This window comes from Garra rufa, chromosome 15 (assembly GCF_049309525.1).
Source record: "Garra rufa chromosome 15, GarRuf1.0, whole genome shotgun sequence".
NCBI classification, from domain to species: domain Eukaryota; kingdom Metazoa; phylum Chordata; class Actinopteri; order Cypriniformes; family Cyprinidae; genus Garra; species Garra rufa.
Genome location: NC_133375.1, coordinates 38961325 through 38977589, shown reverse-complemented (window position 1 = coordinate 38977589; position 16265 = coordinate 38961325). Strand labels below are relative to the sequence as shown.

The 16265-nt window shown below is 34.2% G+C and overlaps 1 protein-coding gene across 1 annotated transcript; it reads left to right on the top strand.

The window, feature by feature from the left end:
• The first annotated feature begins 312 nt into the window (after nt 1-312).
• Nucleotides 313-16042, top strand: bnip3la (BCL2 interacting protein 3 like a). Its single transcript, XM_073819131.1, has 6 exons — nt 313-428; nt 6688-6940; nt 8908-8989; nt 9079-9185; nt 11189-11344; nt 13200-16042. The coding sequence occupies exons 1-6, from the start codon at nt 374-376 to the stop codon at nt 13246-13248; spliced, it is 702 nt and encodes a 233-aa protein (XP_073675232.1). The 5' UTR covers nt 313-373; the 3' UTR covers nt 13249-16042.
• The last annotated feature ends 223 nt before the right edge of the window (nt 16043-16265 follow it).

Genomic DNA, 16265 nt, shown 5'->3' with positions numbered 1-16265 from the left:
GCTTATTTATCTGTTTCTATCTGTTCTCTTTCTATTGTCTATATCTATCTATCTATCTATCTATCTATCTATCTATCTATCTATCTATCTATCTATATGTATGTAGCCTATATTTTGTATAAAAAAGAGCTTATTTTAGAGCTTATTTATCTGTTTCTATTAGTTTACACTTTAAAATTACACTTATGTTTTGCTTACTTCTGTACTGCACCTTTCATTTCAGTAGGCATCATTGAAATGAATGTTGTGAATGTGATGACGTCGCGCCCGCGCTCAGGTGGAGCCATTCAGTGGCCGCAGATGCATGTGCGCGTGCACGAGGAGCGGGCGGGAGCGCGCCGTGTTGACGGACGCGAGTGACTGGAGAGGCAACATGTCCACCACAGCCGCCGCGCAGCTGAACAACAATGAAGAACCGGGACTCAACGGTAAACCTCCGTCCGTATTTCTGCAGGGAAAGCTCAGGCGGGCTCCTAATATCGCTTTAAAACGGTTCTGTGTGTGGGTTGTATTTTTCTCTGGAGCTTTAAAGCGCTGTTATGCAACATCTATTGTCTCACTTCGCTCAATGGCTGGAATTTCCTCCTCGCTCGTAAGGGAGGGGCGACAGGGCGGGAACGTTAGATGGCGTCATGACGCGAGAGCGAATGAGATTGAACGGGAGCGGGAGTCGCTGTAGCGTTGCTAGGCAACGCAGAATGATTGATGGAACGTAAGCCAATTGGTATTAGTCTAGCGCCGTGGAGGCGGGGCTACGCTCATATCAAAACAAGGCGAAGAGGGGATCTAAGAAAAATGGAGGCGGGGGGCGTGTAAATAAATAAAGAAACTGAATTCATTGCGATTTAATTTGGGTGGGTATTGCCTTAATATTTTACAGTTTATCTTGTGCTCATTTCTGTTTTAGTTGTTTAGTAGCAGGGTCATGCCTGTTAAGCAGTATTTTCATGCTCCCCATCATATGAGATAATATATTGAATAAATTATCTTTAAAAAATCAATAATTTTCTTTTATCACAAAAATACCACACTTAAGTACACACAAGGGCTATTTTTAAATAATAATAATTTCACTAACGTTACTTGTGAAGTGAATTTTGTTAATGTCCTGTTCTGAAAACCAGTTTAATAAGACATTTTCCCTTTTTTTCCATTGTTGGGAACATTTAATTAAGCTTTACTTTTTACAGTTTTTTAGGACAATTAAGGCCTATGTTTGCACAGCTTTGGTGAATCTATGGGAGTTTCACACTGTTATACTTCAGATTTGTGCACTTGCGTGCCACAGCCTTCCTTTATTCAGCAGATGTTACTGAATCACTTTGATTGTGGTGCGATAACAATGAGCTATTAGTGTTTGCGTTTAATAAGCATTACTAAAACATTTAAACTGTTTAACTGCATTATAGAACAGTTCCTTGAAAGCACTCAACTTGTGATACTGATTGTTACATATTAAAACATTATTAAAAAATCTTTAACCGGTCAGATCACCCCAAACCTCTGGACATTTTCTTAATTTTTCACATTCCTTATGTATCTTAAGCACAAAAAAAATGAAGTGCAGTGACCCAGGACCACAAAACCAGTTATAAGGCTCAATATTTTGAAACTGAGATCTAAACATCATCTGAAAGCTGATTAAATAAGCTTTCTATGGATGTATGGTTTGTTAGGACAATATTTGGCTGAGATACAACTATTTGAAAATCTGAAATCTGAAGGTGCAAAAAGATCTAAATACTGAGAAAATCGCCTTTAAAGTTGTCCAAATGAAGTTCTTAGCAATGCATACTAATTAAAAATTTAGTTTAGATATATTTACATTAGGAAACATACAAAATATTGTCATGGAACATGTTCTTCACTTAATATCTTAATGGTTTTTGGCGTAAAAGAAAAGTTTTGACCTATTGCTACAAATATACCTATGCTACTTAAAATTGGTTTTGTGGTCCAGGGTCACATATTTCCTTCTTTTTTCGTACTTCTTTTAAGTATAACACCGTAAGGTTTGTAGTGCATGTAATTGCATCATCTAGAACCACAAATTAAGCAAGCATTGTAGATTTTAATATAATGTAAATGGATTTTTATATGCATTCATGCATATTTCTACAAATATCTGGCTCAGACAGAATATGTGCAGATTTTTTGGGTAAAATCTGTGGCATTCTGTGCAATGAGTTTAAACTTGGTAAAAGCTCAGAGCAATATGCAAATTATCTGAAAATATTTAAGGTGTAAAGCTGTTAGTAACAACATTTCAATGCTGTCTGTGCGGTTCTGGTTGCACTAGTTGTATAGTGATGTAATAAAGTAATTTAGGGTCTATTGTGTAATTTATGGCGGCTCTCTAACTCCGTCTCAAATCTGTCAAGAAGCTCCAAAAGAACATGTCTAAACAAGTCGATATAAGTGATATAAACATGCTTTTATGCTTTCTTAATACATGCACATGATCTTGTTGTGCAAAATTCACCAATGCACATCATTCTGAAGAAAAATAGTTCGTTTTAATGACTTTTCGACTTGCTGACTTTTTATTTTTAAGCCCCTCTTTTTAAATGTCTTGTCATATAGAAGCACTTTTCACTATACAATCAATTCCTGACTGGTCAAATCAAGTCCCACCCAACAATCGTTCTTCTTGAATATCCTGTTGCGCTTGGAAATTTGACTCGGAAGCTGCAAATGCTTTTCTTGTTGACTAGATGCAGGTGTTGTGTACACATCAGATTTACATTTATTTGTTTAATAAACACTCAAAACCTGTGTTGCCTACCTACCTAGATAGCATTTAACCATCCTATGATACAGCTCAGTATGTTTTAGGACACTGTCTGTCTTTCGGAAGGTGCAAAGTCGTGAAAACGAGTACTGTTTACTAGTTAGGGTTTAGTTAGGGTGAATAGTAGGTTTATGGGCGTCTGTGGTGCACAGACAGATCTGGGTTACAGACACAGCAGGGGGATGGGAGAGGGTTTGATGTGCCAGAGATTACATAATCCCTCCCTCCGTCCCGCTCCGGTCCTGCAGTGAATTCCATCAGAGCTGCTCCAGGATCAGTGTGTTTAGTTGTGTAACTAGAGCTGGTGTGTTATCTCGGCATTCGTTTGAATATTTTAGCACATTGAAGTAGTTGTTTACCACTTTTTTGGCCAGCCTGATAAAAAAGGCGACTTAAATAGCTACTTTTTATCTCCCAATTCTTTTTTTTTCCAGAATTGCGAGATATAAACTCAGAATTCTGCTTTTCTTTCTAGCAATTCTGACTGAGTTTACGAAATTTTCTCAGAACTGACCTTTCACAAAGACCTGGCCCCTTAATTACTGTTCTACGTTCTTACACAGTACATAATACAATGCGGAGTAAAGAGGACACTGACAGCACGCAGACAAGTTACTTTTGGTGTGAAACAAAGTTTCAGCTGTCAATTTTTGTCATTTTGCAAAAAATGTAAACAATAAATACCTTTTTTGGCTCTTTGATGTGTCAGATCGCTTTACCTGGAACCGACCATCTCTTCCTCTTTACTAGTTATAGCAAGACATAAACATGAATAAACATCAGAAGGTGTCTTATTTCAAACACAGAAAGACATTAGTACACACCATTTTCACCAAGTTCCAGTCCATAGATGTTAATGTGGAAGCCTGTTTCCACCACGGAATAAAAACTTTTTATCTTGCAGTTCTGACTTTTTTCTTAGAATTGCATGATACAAACTTGCAATTCTGACTTTTTTCTTGCAATTGCATGTTATTAAGTCAGAATTGTGAGATATAAAGTCGCAATTCTGAGAAATAAAGTCAGAAATGCGAGATATAGTCACAATTCGTACTTTTTTTTTTCCGCAAGTTTACATCTCGCAATTCTGACTTTTTTCTTAGAATTGCGTGATACAAACTTGCAATAGTGAATAGTGACTTTTTCTATCAGAATTGAGATATAAAATTGCCATTGCATGTTATAAAGTCAGAATTGTGAAATATAGTCACAATTCTGAGAAATAAAGTCACAGTTCTGAGAAATAAAGTCAGAATTGCGAGATATAGTCACAATTCTGACTTTTGTTTTGCAATTATAAGTTTACATCTTGCAATTTGGACTTTTTTTTTAGAATTGCGTGATACAAACTTGCAATTTGACTTTTTCTCTCAGAATTCTGAGATTTAAACTTACAAACTCAAAAAAAATGCATGCCTATATCTCAAGAAGTATTAAAGGTATCTTAATGCCTTTTTAGATACTGGGTCTTAACAAACTTTACTTTTGGCATCTTTATTTTTAAGGCCCTATATGATTAAATTCTAGAGATATTAGAATTTTAATATGGCTCCAGGAGTAAATCGTTAAAATGTACAAATTTTCAGTGGTCAAAAACCAAATGTGGGTCAGTTTGCAAAAATATGATACTTCTTCTCTTTTAAAGAGGAATGTCTGAAGAACAAATAATGTTGAAACTAGAGATGTATCTTGTTTCCTTCTATCCGAGTGCCATAAATATTCATTTTCCAAAGTTTGTATGACTATAACTCAAGAAGTATCAAAGATATCACAATATGATTTTAGATTCTAGTTCTTAATAAACTTCTCTTTTGGAATCTTAAATTCCAAGGCCCTAAATTGCTTAATCCCAGAGATATGGGGATCTCAATGAGGCTCCATGTCCAGATTGTTAAATATTACCCATTTTCAGTGGTCGAAAACCAAATGTTGGTCACTTTGTATACAGCTGATACTTGTTTTATTTAAAGAACAATGTCTGAGAAAGAAATAATGTTGAAATTAGAATTGTATCTTGTTTTCCCTATATCAAAATAGTAGATCACTCAGTAAATATTCACCCATGACATTTAATATTTTGGCTTTCATCACTATGCATGTCTGTCTTCTTCAGAAGAAATATTAGTAAAATCAAAAATTTGAGCGGGGACCTCTGGTTAAGTTAACATGGAATGACCCAATTACCTTTTAGATTTTTTTTTAATTCAGGGCCGAAAATAAGCTTTCATACCTAACAAACTAGATTTTATATTTTGTTTAAACATGTGAGTGGTGCTTGCCAATGCAAAACTTGTAAACAGGTTGTCTAGGGTGTTCTGAGTGGTTAATATGGTTAATCTAGTTGGCAGATTTGGCCGGGGTCCCTCTTTTAATGCAAGTCTGAAGTCTTCTCCATTTTGTGTTGTTGTGATGCAGTGAGACAACAAATGCTCACAGATGAAGAGCTGCTGGAATGTATTCTGCCGTGGCAACATGCCAGTATCTGTGGGCAAATACAAGAGTTCAATGTTGTGGGCTTGTGAAGGATTTTGCCATAAAAAAAAACAGGACACTGGCTTGTTAGTGCTGCTTGATTACGACAAATGTTGTTGATTATTTCCCTTTATAGTGCACACATTTTAAATTACTCATTTAGTTTTGAGCAACTGCAGAGACTTCAAGGTGGATTCAACCACCCAGAACACCCTAGCAACCGCATAACAATGCCCTAGCAACATCCCAGCACTCTGTCATGTTATTAAAGCATCATGGGACCTGTCTGTGGATCTTTCTGTGTTGCCTGGCAACAGTGAGGGTCAGACGGGACAGACATGTGTCTCATGTTTGCACCGGGTCAACACTAGATGTTTGTTCTCACAAGTCATGTTCCCTTTTGAGCAAAACTTGCATTTTTGGCTCTCCTTTGCTTAAAATTTGGGTGCTCTCTCATCGCTTATCGCTTTTAGTCTGCCTAAAGACTGAATTAAAAACGCATGTTCAACTCTACACCCCACATATGCTAAGAAACTCTCATGAAAAACTAATTGTACAGTATATTCACTGGATTCAAGGGATAGTTCACCCAAAAATGAAAATTACCCCCAGGGGATCCAAGATGTAGGTGACTTTGTTTCTTCAGTAGAACACAAAGATTTTTAACTCAAACCATTGCAGTCTGTCAGTCATATACAGTGCCTTGCAAAAGTATTCATACCCCTTCATTTTTTTCACATTTTGTTTTGTTGCAGCATTATGTTAAACTGCTTTAAATTAGTTTTTCCCCACATCAATTTACACTCCATACACCATAATAATGACAAAGCAAAAACCAGATTTGCAAATTTGACAAATTTATTAAAAATACAACACTGAAATAAGTACATTGCATAAGTGTTCATACCCTTAACTCAGTAGGGGAAAGTGGGGTGAGTTGTGCCAGTTTTTACTCAAATTGACTTTATAGTGAAGCCATGACAGTCATCCCTCCAATTTAAGCATGTACATATGTGACCCTGGACCACAAAACCAGTCTTAAGTCGCTGGGGTATATTTGTAGCAATAGCCAAAAATACATTGTATGGGTCAAATTTATTGATTTTTCTTTTATGCCAAAAATCATTAGGAAATTATGTAAAGATCATGTTACATTAAGATTTTTTGTAAAATTCCTACTATAAACCTATCAAAATGTAAATATATATATTATTTTTTTTTTTTTTTTTACCTCTGCAATGTCCAACTGTCCTGAGCATGTTCACAACAGCCTGGATGCCCTGGGGGTAAGCAGATAAATATCAAATTAAAATTTTTGGGTGAACTATCCCTTTAAGAATATCTAAAGACAGGTCCCTTGAAATCACTGATGCATTAGTTCTGTGAAGCAGGAGTCGGTGCTAATGTCTGTTTGTGTGTTTCAGGGTCCTGGGTGGAGCTGGAGATGAATGGAAACACTCAGCAGCAGAACCCCAGCTTGCCCTCGCTGCTGGGGAACGGGAATCAAGGCGAGTCCCAGGCTTCACAGGCCCTGGAGGCCGTGCAGGAGGAAGAGGAGGTCCTAACAGGAGGACTGGAGCATGTGCCTTCCTCCTCCTCTATCCATAACGGAGACATGGAGAAAATCCTACTGGACGCCCAGCACGAGTCCAGCCCCAGTAGCTCATCCTGCAACAGGTATGAGCAGAGCAGGGTTGCCAGGTTTTCACAACAAAACCCGCCCAATTGCTACTCAAGACTCGCCCAAAATTAGCAGCGTTTCGAGGGGGTAAAATACACGGTTTATGGTGGGTTTCCTCTGGTAAAATGAGCAATATTATGTTATTGGGGTCGCTTCAACCCGCTGGCATGAAAAACAACCCACGGCAACAGTACGAAAGCAGCCCGATTTCACTTGGTAACACTGGAGCAGAGAAACAGGCCGCTCACTTCCCTTTATTCACAGAAACTCCGCCCTTCAAACTGGAACACTCAAAATGATTGACAGGAAGAGAATGTTTCTGATTGGCTAAAAAGTAGAGAGCTATAAAAAACATTATTAAATAAAATAAATGTTAATTTAAATAATATTTAAATAAAAAGAAAATATATATGTGCTTTTAGACCACAAAACCAGTCGTAAGTAGCACATGTATATTTGTAGCAATAGCCAAAAACACCTTGTATGTGTCAAAATGATACATTTTTCTTTTATGCCAAAAATCTAGGATATTAAGTACATATCATGTTACGTGAAGATATTTTGTAAATTTTCTACCGTAAATATATCAAAACCTAATTTTTGATTAGTAATATTCATTGCTAAGAGTTCATTTGGACAACTTTAAAGGCAATTTTCTCAATATCTTAACAATGTATTGTCCTAACCTAACAAACCATACATCAATGGGAAGCTATTTTATTCAGCTTTGTATAAATTCAGATGATGTATAAATCTCAGTTTTAAAAAATTGACCCTTTTGACTGGTTTTGTGGTCCAGGGTCACATATAAAAAAAATAATTACATTCATTTTATTTCAGCTAGTTGCCAAGAAAACATTTCTCATTTGTATTTAGTTTAGCTTAATCTTCTTAATGTTGAATAACTAAAATAAAAACGAATAAAAACTATATAGACTCATTTAATTTTTGTTTAATATTATATTATATTACATATAATAAAAAATATAAAATGTAAAACTATTTAAAACTATTAATAAAAACTACAATAGTTCACAATGTTATGTCAATATTACATACTATTAAAGTATTTATTTATATTTAGAATTGGCTTTTATTTTTTACATTTTTAGTTTTTATTTTAATTTTAATAATTATATTATGTGCTTAAAATGTTTAATTTGTAATTTATCTTTAATTTATTTTTTATTTAAACTTTGGTTTGAGTAATTTTAGTACTTCAAATTAAACATATTTTATCTTTTTTAACTGTTTTTATCTAATATTTTATTTTCTAATATTTCAGCTTTATTTTAATTTACAAAAACAATTTTAATCTCAGTTTTAGTAACAATAACAACACAGTTCTCAAGACATCTATATTCGTAAAATGAGTCAGGTTGTAATTGCATTTTATGTGTACTATTAAAAAATCACTTAGAGGCATTTTATTTTTGTCCCTGAGGTCCACTTACTTGCATGATATTAGTCATGGTTTCGTGCACCAACATTTCATATTCATTTCTTATTTTTAGGACAAGGACAGGAAGATTTTTAGCACTAGTGTGAGAAAGTACGAGCTAAAGTTGATGTATTTGCATTCTCATGACACCACTATGGCATTCATGTACACTCATTTTATTAAAAAACATTTATTATGACCTGAGTATTTGTCATAATTGACTAAGGAAGAGTGAATATGGTAGTCAGTATTGAGGAGTAACTAGTTACATGTAATGGAGTTACGTAATTTAATTACAAAATAAATGTAACTACTCTGTTAGAGTTACTGAGACAAAATGTGTAATTAAATTACAGATACTAATGAAAATGTTAATGATTACAAAGGAGGTTACATAAATATTTTCTCACACACACACAAAGATTTAATTGATTTCTTTCGCAAATTGCATTGACTGCTCTTGTTTTGACCGGTTCTTGTTTTCCCCAATCTTTATTTTACATTTCTCTGATGTGTTTACAGCCCGCCACGACCACACAGTCCTGACCAGGATGAGGGGCAGATCATGTTTGATGTGGAGATGCCCAGTGAGAGAGACTGTCAGGTAAAAGCAGCACACAGAGATTACTAAACTACTAAGAGCGATACAAATACCGTTTGTAACACATGTTGGTCTTTTCTCATCTCCTTCAGTCAGAAGATGACAGTCTGGAGAAGGACAAAGAGGATGATATCCTCATGAATAAAGGGGAGAGTTGGGTGGCAGACTGGTCCAGTCGACCAGAGAACATTCCCCCGAAGTAAGAACATATAATAATTTAAGTTTCATCTTAAGACATATTTCCACATGAAAAATGCATTAATTTCTAAACAAATGTGACCCTGGACAACAAAATCAGTCATAATTGAGATTTATACATCAGCTAAATTTGCTTATATGTGGCAGAGATACAACTATTTGAAAATCTGTTATCTGAGGGTGCAAAAAAATCGAAATATTGAGAAAATGGCCCTTAAAATTGTCTAAGTTAAGTTCTTAATCATGCATATTAGTATTAAAAACTTATTTTTAGATATGTTTACAGTAGGAAATGTACAAAATATCTTCATGGAACATGATCTTTACCTAATATCCTAATGATTTTTGGCATTTTAAAAAAAATTCATCATTTTGACCTGTACAATATATTTTTGGCTATTGCTACAAATATACCTGTGCTACTTAAGACTGTCTTAATGAATTAAATAAAATAATTAATTCTCTGTGAAAATGAACTATAATATTTTATTTCATTTAAAAAATGTTTATTTATTTAATTATTAAATTATTTTATTTAAACAAATTTATTTTATTTTATTTGTATTGAAGTATTTTATTTATTTACTTTTTAAAGGGGACATCAGATCCACAAGTTGGTATGATTCTTTAGTGTCTTCATGAAATGTCTGTAACATACTTAAAATTCTTCAATGATTGTGTAAAACAACTCCCTTTTGACCTTGTCAAAAACAGCTTTGTTTACAGTGACTCATTTTGGTGCATGTCTCTTTAAATGATAATGAGCTACTGCTCACCCCGCTCTTCTCTTCTGTGGGGCGTGTCGACACAAGACACGTGAATATATACATACCAGTTAAACGTTTCTTGGCAGTAACATTCTTCTGCTCACCAAGCCTACATTAATTTGATCCAAAGTACAGCAAAAACTGAAACATTTTAAAATATTTTTACTATTTAAAATAACTGTTTTCTATTTGAATATATTTTAAAATGCCATTCCTTTGATTTTAAAGCTGAATTTTTAGCATCATTACTCCAGTCACACGATCCTTCAGAAATCATTCTAATATTCTGATTTGCTGCTCAAAAAACATTTATTATTATTATTATTGTGTTGAAAATAGCTGAGTAGATTTTTTTCAGGTTTCTTTGATAAATACAAAGCTCAAAAGAACTGCATTTATCTGAAATAGAAAACTTTTGTAACATTATAAATGTCTTTATCATCACTTTTTACCAAATTAAAGCATCCTTGCTAAATAAAAGTATTCATTTTTATAATTTCTTTCCTAAAATAAAAAGAAAAAAAGAAGCTTTTATATAATATAGTGTATTATTTAAAAGAGAAAAAAAATATGTTTTAAATATTGATGATAATAATAATAAAAAATGTTTCTTGAGCAGCAAATCATCATATTAGAATAACTTTTGAAGGATCACGTGACACTGAAGACTGGAGTAAAATAGTAACAATATTTCAAAATGGAATTGTTTTTGATGTACTTTGGATCAAATAAAAGCAGGCTTGTTAAGCAGAAGAGACTTCTTTAAGAACCATTAAAAAACTTACTGTCCAAAAACATCTAACTGGTAGTGTACATGGCTTAGATCTACATAAAAAAACAAAAAAACAAATTGAAACAGCTCGCTGGATGACAGAGTTTCCAACTCAAAGTCCATAACAAGTTTGCTGCGTGTTTTCTTTTCAGCTTTTCTGAGCTTGCAGACATGCCAGAAACTAAATATAAAAAAAGCTAAAATGCTAAAAACAAAAAGTGAAAATTACATCCAATGTCCCCTTTAAAAAATGATTTATGTTTTAATGAGTTTTTAAAAATGATTGTATTTTGATATGTTATTTTTAGAATTTGTATTTAAAAATACTTTGTCATTTTGAAAAATATTTATTTAAAATTTTATTTTATTTTATTAAACCTATTTTTAAAAACTATCAGTAAAGTACCAAACTCACAACGGAGGTTTGGTGAGATAAGTATAATGATCCTTTTTGGCCATTCGCAGGGAATTCCACTTCCGCCACCCGAAGCGCTCTGGATCGGTGTCTCTGAGCATGAGAAAGACAGGTGCTATGAAGAAGGGAGGCGTGTTCTCCGCTGAGTTCCTCAAAGTGTTTATGCCCTCGCTGCTGCTCACCCACATCCTGGCTCTGGGACTGGGGTGAGTGTTAACACGCTAACACACACCTATACCGGCTCAATCAAGATCTAATCAAAATTTGTTGTGTTACTGTTTTAATACCCACTGCATCTTCAGTTAAAATGGACTAAATTATTTGTTTAAAAAAATTGTATTCTTACTGATACTGTCTGGGATCAGTAAGATTTTTAATGTTTTTTAAAAAGTCTCTTATGCTCATCAAAGTTCCATTTACAGTTGAGGTCAAAAGTTTACATACACCTTATTATTTTACCAAAATTAGAGAGATCATACAAAATGCATGTTATTTTTTTTATTTAGTACTAACCTGTATAAGATATTTCACATAAAAGACGTTTACATATAGTCCACAAGAGAAAATAATACTGTGTTGTTCCCTGAATGATCCACAGCTGTTTTATTAATTTTTTTACTGTTAGTTGTTCATGAGTCCCTTGTTTGTCCTGAACAGTTAACCTTCCCACCGTTCTTCAGAAAAATCCTTCAGTTCCCGCAAATTCTTTGGTTTTCGGCATTTTTGTGTTTTTGAACCCTTTCCAGCAATGACTGTATGATTTTGAGATCCATCTTTTCACACTGAGGACAACTGAGGGACTCATATGCAACTATTACAGAAGGTTCAAACGCTCACTGATGCTTTAGAAGGAAAAAACGATGCATTAAGAGCTGGGGGTGTAAACTTTTGGACAGAATGAAGATGTTCATTTTTCTTATTTTGCCTAAATATCATATATTATACATTTAGTACTGCCCCTCAGAAGCTACAGAATATACTTACATGTTTCCCAGAAGACAAAATAAGTTTACTCTTAACTTAAAATTAAAAAAGTTTTCAACCCCCGGCTCTTAATGTAACGTGTTTCCTTCTGAAACATCAGTGAGGGTTTGAACCTTCTGTAATGGTTAAAACAGGGTAATTTTTCTATAAATTCAACTATTATTTTCTCTTGTGGACTATAAGTGAAATATCTTATTCAGGTCAGTACTAAATAAAAAAAATAGCATGCATTTTGTATGTTCCTCTTATTGTGGTAAAATAATTGGCATTTTGCAGATTCTGCAAGGTGTATGTAAACTTTTGACTTCAAATGTATTTGATCAAAAATACAGAGGAAAGTAATATTATGAAATATTAATGCAATTTAAAATAACAGTTTTCTACTATAATATACTTTAAAATATAATTTATTTCAGTGATGCAAAGCTTTTTTTATCAGCCATTACTCCAGTCTTCATTGTCACATGATCCTTCAGAAATCATTCTAATACGCTGACTTATTATCAATGTTGAAAAAAGTTGTGCTACTTTATATTTTTTTTGGAACCTGTGATACTTTTTTTCAGATATTTCGGTGAATAAAAAAGCACAAAAAGAGCATTTATTTAATATAGAAATCTTTCCTAATAATATAATATTTCCTAATAAGTCTTTACTATCACTTTTTACCAATTTAACACATCCATGCTGAATAAAATTAAAGAAAGAAAGAAAGAAAAAATTTACAGACCCCAAACTTTTAACAGTAGTTAACACTGATAATAAATCAGATCTAAGAGTGATTTCTGAAGGATCATTTGACACTAAAGACTGGAGTAATGATGCTGAAAATTCAGCTTTGCATCACCGGAATAAATTCTATTTTAAAATATATTAAAACAGAAAACCACAATTTTAAATTGCAATAATATTTCACAATATTACAGTTTTTTCTGTATTTTTAATCAAATAAACAGCCTTGATGAGCAGAACAGTCTTTAAAAATAGTACTGATCCCAAACTTTTAAACAGCAGTGTATATATAAGTAAAGATACAGGAATGTAACTAAATACACTATTAAATCTGTCCTGTTTTAGGGTCTACATTGGGAAGAGGTTGACCACACCCTCCACCAGCTCATTTTAAACAGACCCCAGTGCCTGGACGCCCCATCATGAGCAGCGGTGGCACAGCAGTGGCCAATCGTGTTATGATTCCCCTCTCTCTCTCTCTCTCTTTCTCTCATTCTCTCCCCCTCTCTGTCTTTCTCTTTATCGTTTCTTTAACCCACGGTCCTGGTTTCCCATCAAACCCTCTATTGGGAGACATTCTGCTTGTTGACCTTTGGCTGTGTTGCAGTTTCTTACCCTCTAACGCCGTGGCTTACTGACATGTTTTAGATGTTTTTATTTGGACATGTAGTGTACTATCCACTGACGTTTCTTTTTTTATGACACGCTACTATATAAGCTAGAGCCCCACTACAACCGCGGCCATAATACGCTTTCATTTCTGCATGACGCACTTCATGTTTGGATGTGAGATCTTGGGAGTTTATTGACTCTTAATAGTCATCTCATGTTGCGCAATTGAATTCATTCACATCCCTTTTAGTGCAACAGCATCAAAAATGCATGTTAGAGTCATTTCCATTGCGTTTATAAGAGAACGACGACTGTTTAAAGACAGACCAAATCTTCTTTACGTATGTCAGTGCACTCGCTGCATTGCGTCGGACTGTTATGACAATTATTTCAAGACTTATTTAGCATAGAATGTAAATCTTAAGAGGTTCCTCTCGGCTCTGTTTTAGGCCCTTTTCTGTTTGCTCCAATATGACTGGTGCTTCACTTTATAGCAGCTTCATAGTAGGAAACTATATAAGTAAATCACAAATTCGTTTTTCTAATCGAAAGATCTTAAGCGAAAGAGATCAGGACGGACATACATCTATTTAAGAGCCAAACTGGTCGGGTTAGTTATTTTTTTGAGTTTCTAGGGAAGCGACACACACACAAACTCACACGCTCTGGTTTGCCTTGATGCATATCCTGCTCGCAGCAGTTTCTGACTGTGTTTCTTAGTGCCAAAGGGTTTCCACCGCCAACCCAACATGAGTTGCTTGCACCTCTCATAGACTCGGTGAGGTTTAAGTGGATTATTTATCCTGTCGGTCAATCCGTTTTGACAACCTTACAAAGGCCTTTGGTTTTACTGTGAACACCCTGTTGATATTAGTCATAGTGTTGCTATAGTCATGTATTATACGCCTTTTGTCAAGGCAACAGATCGTCACTCCGTGTACATATTTATATACAATGTGGTGTAGTTTTACAGATGAAACTACTGATTTAGAAAACTTCAACAGGTTTACATTCACTGATTTACAGATGAAATTCGTCTCGAACATTTCCAGGTCATATTTCATCCCATTTAAGCTATTACATTTTTATTTATGAAGAATTAAGACATCTGAAGCATTATTTAATACAATAAACATATTTTCCCCATTTTCTCATGACCATAATTAATATTAATAATGAATTAAGTTAATTAATAATTATGTATTAAAGTCAAAAGTTTACATACACCTTGCAGAATCTCCAAAATGTTAATTATTTTAACAAAATAAGAGGGATCATACAAAATGCATGTTATTGTTTTTTATTTAGTACTGACCTGAATAAGATATTTCACATAAAAGATGTTTACATATAGTTGAATTTAAAAGAAAAGGAGGTCATGAACAGTTAAACTGCCCACTGTTCTTTAGAAAAATCCACAGATTCTTTGGTTTTTCAGCATTTTTGTGTATTTGAACCCTTTCCAATGACTGTATGATTTTAAGACCCATTTTTTGACACTGAGGACAACTGAGGGACTCATAAGCAACTATTACAAAAGGTTTAAATGCTCACTGATGCTTCAGAAGGAAACACAATGCACTATGAGCCAGGGGGGTGAAAACTTTTTAACAGAATGAAGATCTGTGCATTTTTCTTATTTTGCCTATATCATTTTTTCTTATTATTTAGTACTACCCCTCAGAAGCTACAGAAGATACTTACTAAATAAAAAATAACATGCATTTTGTATGATCCCTCTTATTTTGGCACAATAATTAACATTTTGCAGATTTTGCAAGGTGTACATAAACATTTGGCTTCAACTGTATGTGGCTTTTAATTTAAAAATATAGATTTATTTAAGTAATTATTGTAAAAAAAGAAAAGAGAATATAATGGGAAAACTATGTTTAGTTTATAAAAAATATCTAATTATTTATCCTTTTACTTTTGATTTAGGGGTAAAAGATAACCTGGACAATTTCTTGGCAAGTTTTAGAATTCATTCTCACAGTATTCAGTAACACTTCTACTAAGCAACGTGTGTTTCATACAAAAAGGTAACCTTTGCATTAGTTGTGTCGTTGTGCCACACTTTACTTCTTTACTCTGTTTTCATGCCTTTTTATTCTCTCTCAGAGGGGGAGTGGAAATACAAGAGGCCAATTTAGTGTCACTTCAACCGTGCCTCGACTTTTGTTTGCACCTTTTCTGAGCCCCATTGCATGCGTGTGTTCAGAGAATCCCCATTGGGGCGCGACGGAGGTGAAGTTTTCCCCTGCGTGGGGCGGAATGAGAACTGTGAACGGAATAGCTGTAGCTCATGTCAGATACGATAAACTAGCGAGATGTTTTACGCACATTATGATGTTTTCTTTCTCTATTATATATCTCTCTTTCGTTGTTTTGAGTTTTGGCTTTGATCATGAGTGTGGATACTGGAGGGCGGGGCCCTCGTGATTGACAGCTCCACCATGTGTTTCGTTTGAATTCCAATAGCGACTGGGGTGGTGAAGCAATGAACGTGTAGTTACTTGTATTTCGCTGCTATTGGAGGAAAAGTGATCAGATATTAAAATATAACCTGACATTCATCTTTTCTTTTGTTGTCATTCCATCGTGTATTTTGCTTTTGCCATGTGACAAGTTAGGAAGTTATATGAAACCCATCCTTTTTTGTGTGACTTTACTATTAATGTTCATTATTTAAATATTCTTGCATTAATATGCATGTAGTACTGAACAAATGTGGATTAAAGCTAAGATACACTTACAGTTGATGTCAAAAGTTTACGTACACCTTGCAGAATATGCTAA

Bases quoted from the DNA above. Each gene is read 5' to 3' on its own strand.
- bnip3la (XM_073819131.1), top strand. From the start codon at position 374: ATGTCCACCACAGCCGCCGCGCAGCTGAACAACAATGAAGAACCGGGA. The intron at 8,990-9,078 runs GTAAAAGCAGCA...CATCTCCTTCAG, and splicing joins CCAGTGAGAGAGACTGTCAG to TCAGAAGATGACAGTCTGGA. The intron at 11,345-13,199 runs GTGAGTGTTAAC...GTCCTGTTTTAG, and splicing joins ATCCTGGCTCTGGGACTGGG to GGTCTACATTGGGAAGAGGT.